Source organism: Penaeus monodon, chromosome 20 (genome assembly GCF_015228065.2).
Source record: "Penaeus monodon isolate SGIC_2016 chromosome 20, NSTDA_Pmon_1, whole genome shotgun sequence".
NCBI classification, from domain to species: domain Eukaryota; kingdom Metazoa; phylum Arthropoda; class Malacostraca; order Decapoda; family Penaeidae; genus Penaeus; species Penaeus monodon.
In genome coordinates this window covers 14500505-14501188 of record NC_051405.1, presented here as the reverse complement: position 1 = coordinate 14501188, position 684 = coordinate 14500505, and the positions used below count along the sequence as shown (strand labels likewise).

General features: G+C 37.7%; 1 protein-coding gene across 3 annotated transcripts in view; it reads right to left on the bottom strand.

Moving 5' to 3' along the window:
• Positions 1-684, bottom strand: part of LOC119585651 (nischarin-like) — a 7379-nt gene that overhangs the window by 3999 nt on the left and 2696 nt on the right. For 2 of the 3 annotated variants that reach the window (XM_037934327.1, XM_037934326.1), the window contains exons 2-3: positions 394-663; positions 52-219 (exon numbers count right to left, since the gene is read on the bottom strand). In XM_037934327.1, the coding sequence (XP_037790255.1) occupies positions 52-219; positions 394-663 (438 nt within the window). Of the gene's footprint in view, positions 1-51; positions 220-393; positions 667-684 lie in introns of all 3 variants that reach the window. The other variant, XM_037934325.1, reaches the window with a different exon arrangement.

The window sequence follows — 684 nt, the reverse complement described above, 5'->3', positions numbered from 1 at the left end:
GTTCATGTATCCTCTTACAACCTTTCTCTTTGTCCCAACACAAAACATTACCTGCAAAGGTGTTAGAACAACTGGCTTGCCATCTGCCAGTAGTTTATCTGCTTCATGGAAAAAAAGTCTTGCCATGGACTGTAGTAAATGAGTAAGTTCATAAATGTGGAAGTCGAGGAATTCTGCCAATTCACGGGGTAGTGCATGATGCATGAAATTTAGGATTGTCTGGAAGAAAAACATTTGGTTTACAAAAAAAATAAAACTTATAAACAAGTACTTATATAACTATCGTTTTTAAACTGAAAATATTTGCATTTCACTCACAACACAAAAAACATCCATTTCCTTCCTTCTGCTCTCTTTAAACTCTGTATTAGTAACATGAAACACAACTCTTACCTGTAAATACAACTGAAGATCAATTCTTCTCTTCTCAATAAAAGCTGGATCTTTGTTTCCAATTATCTTTTTAGGAGGGAGCAAATCTCGGGCAAGGCCATGGTTGCTAACAAGTTTGTCGTGGAGCTCGGCAAAGGCATTGTATCTCTTCTTTACAGTCCATTTAACAGATCCAACACTAATGCTGATAACATAAAGGGTGACACCCTCCGACTGTTCTGTTGATTCAATGGTTGCCTCCACATGCTGATCAGGACCCAGTGATGCCATCTGCAGTTAATGAAGATTCAT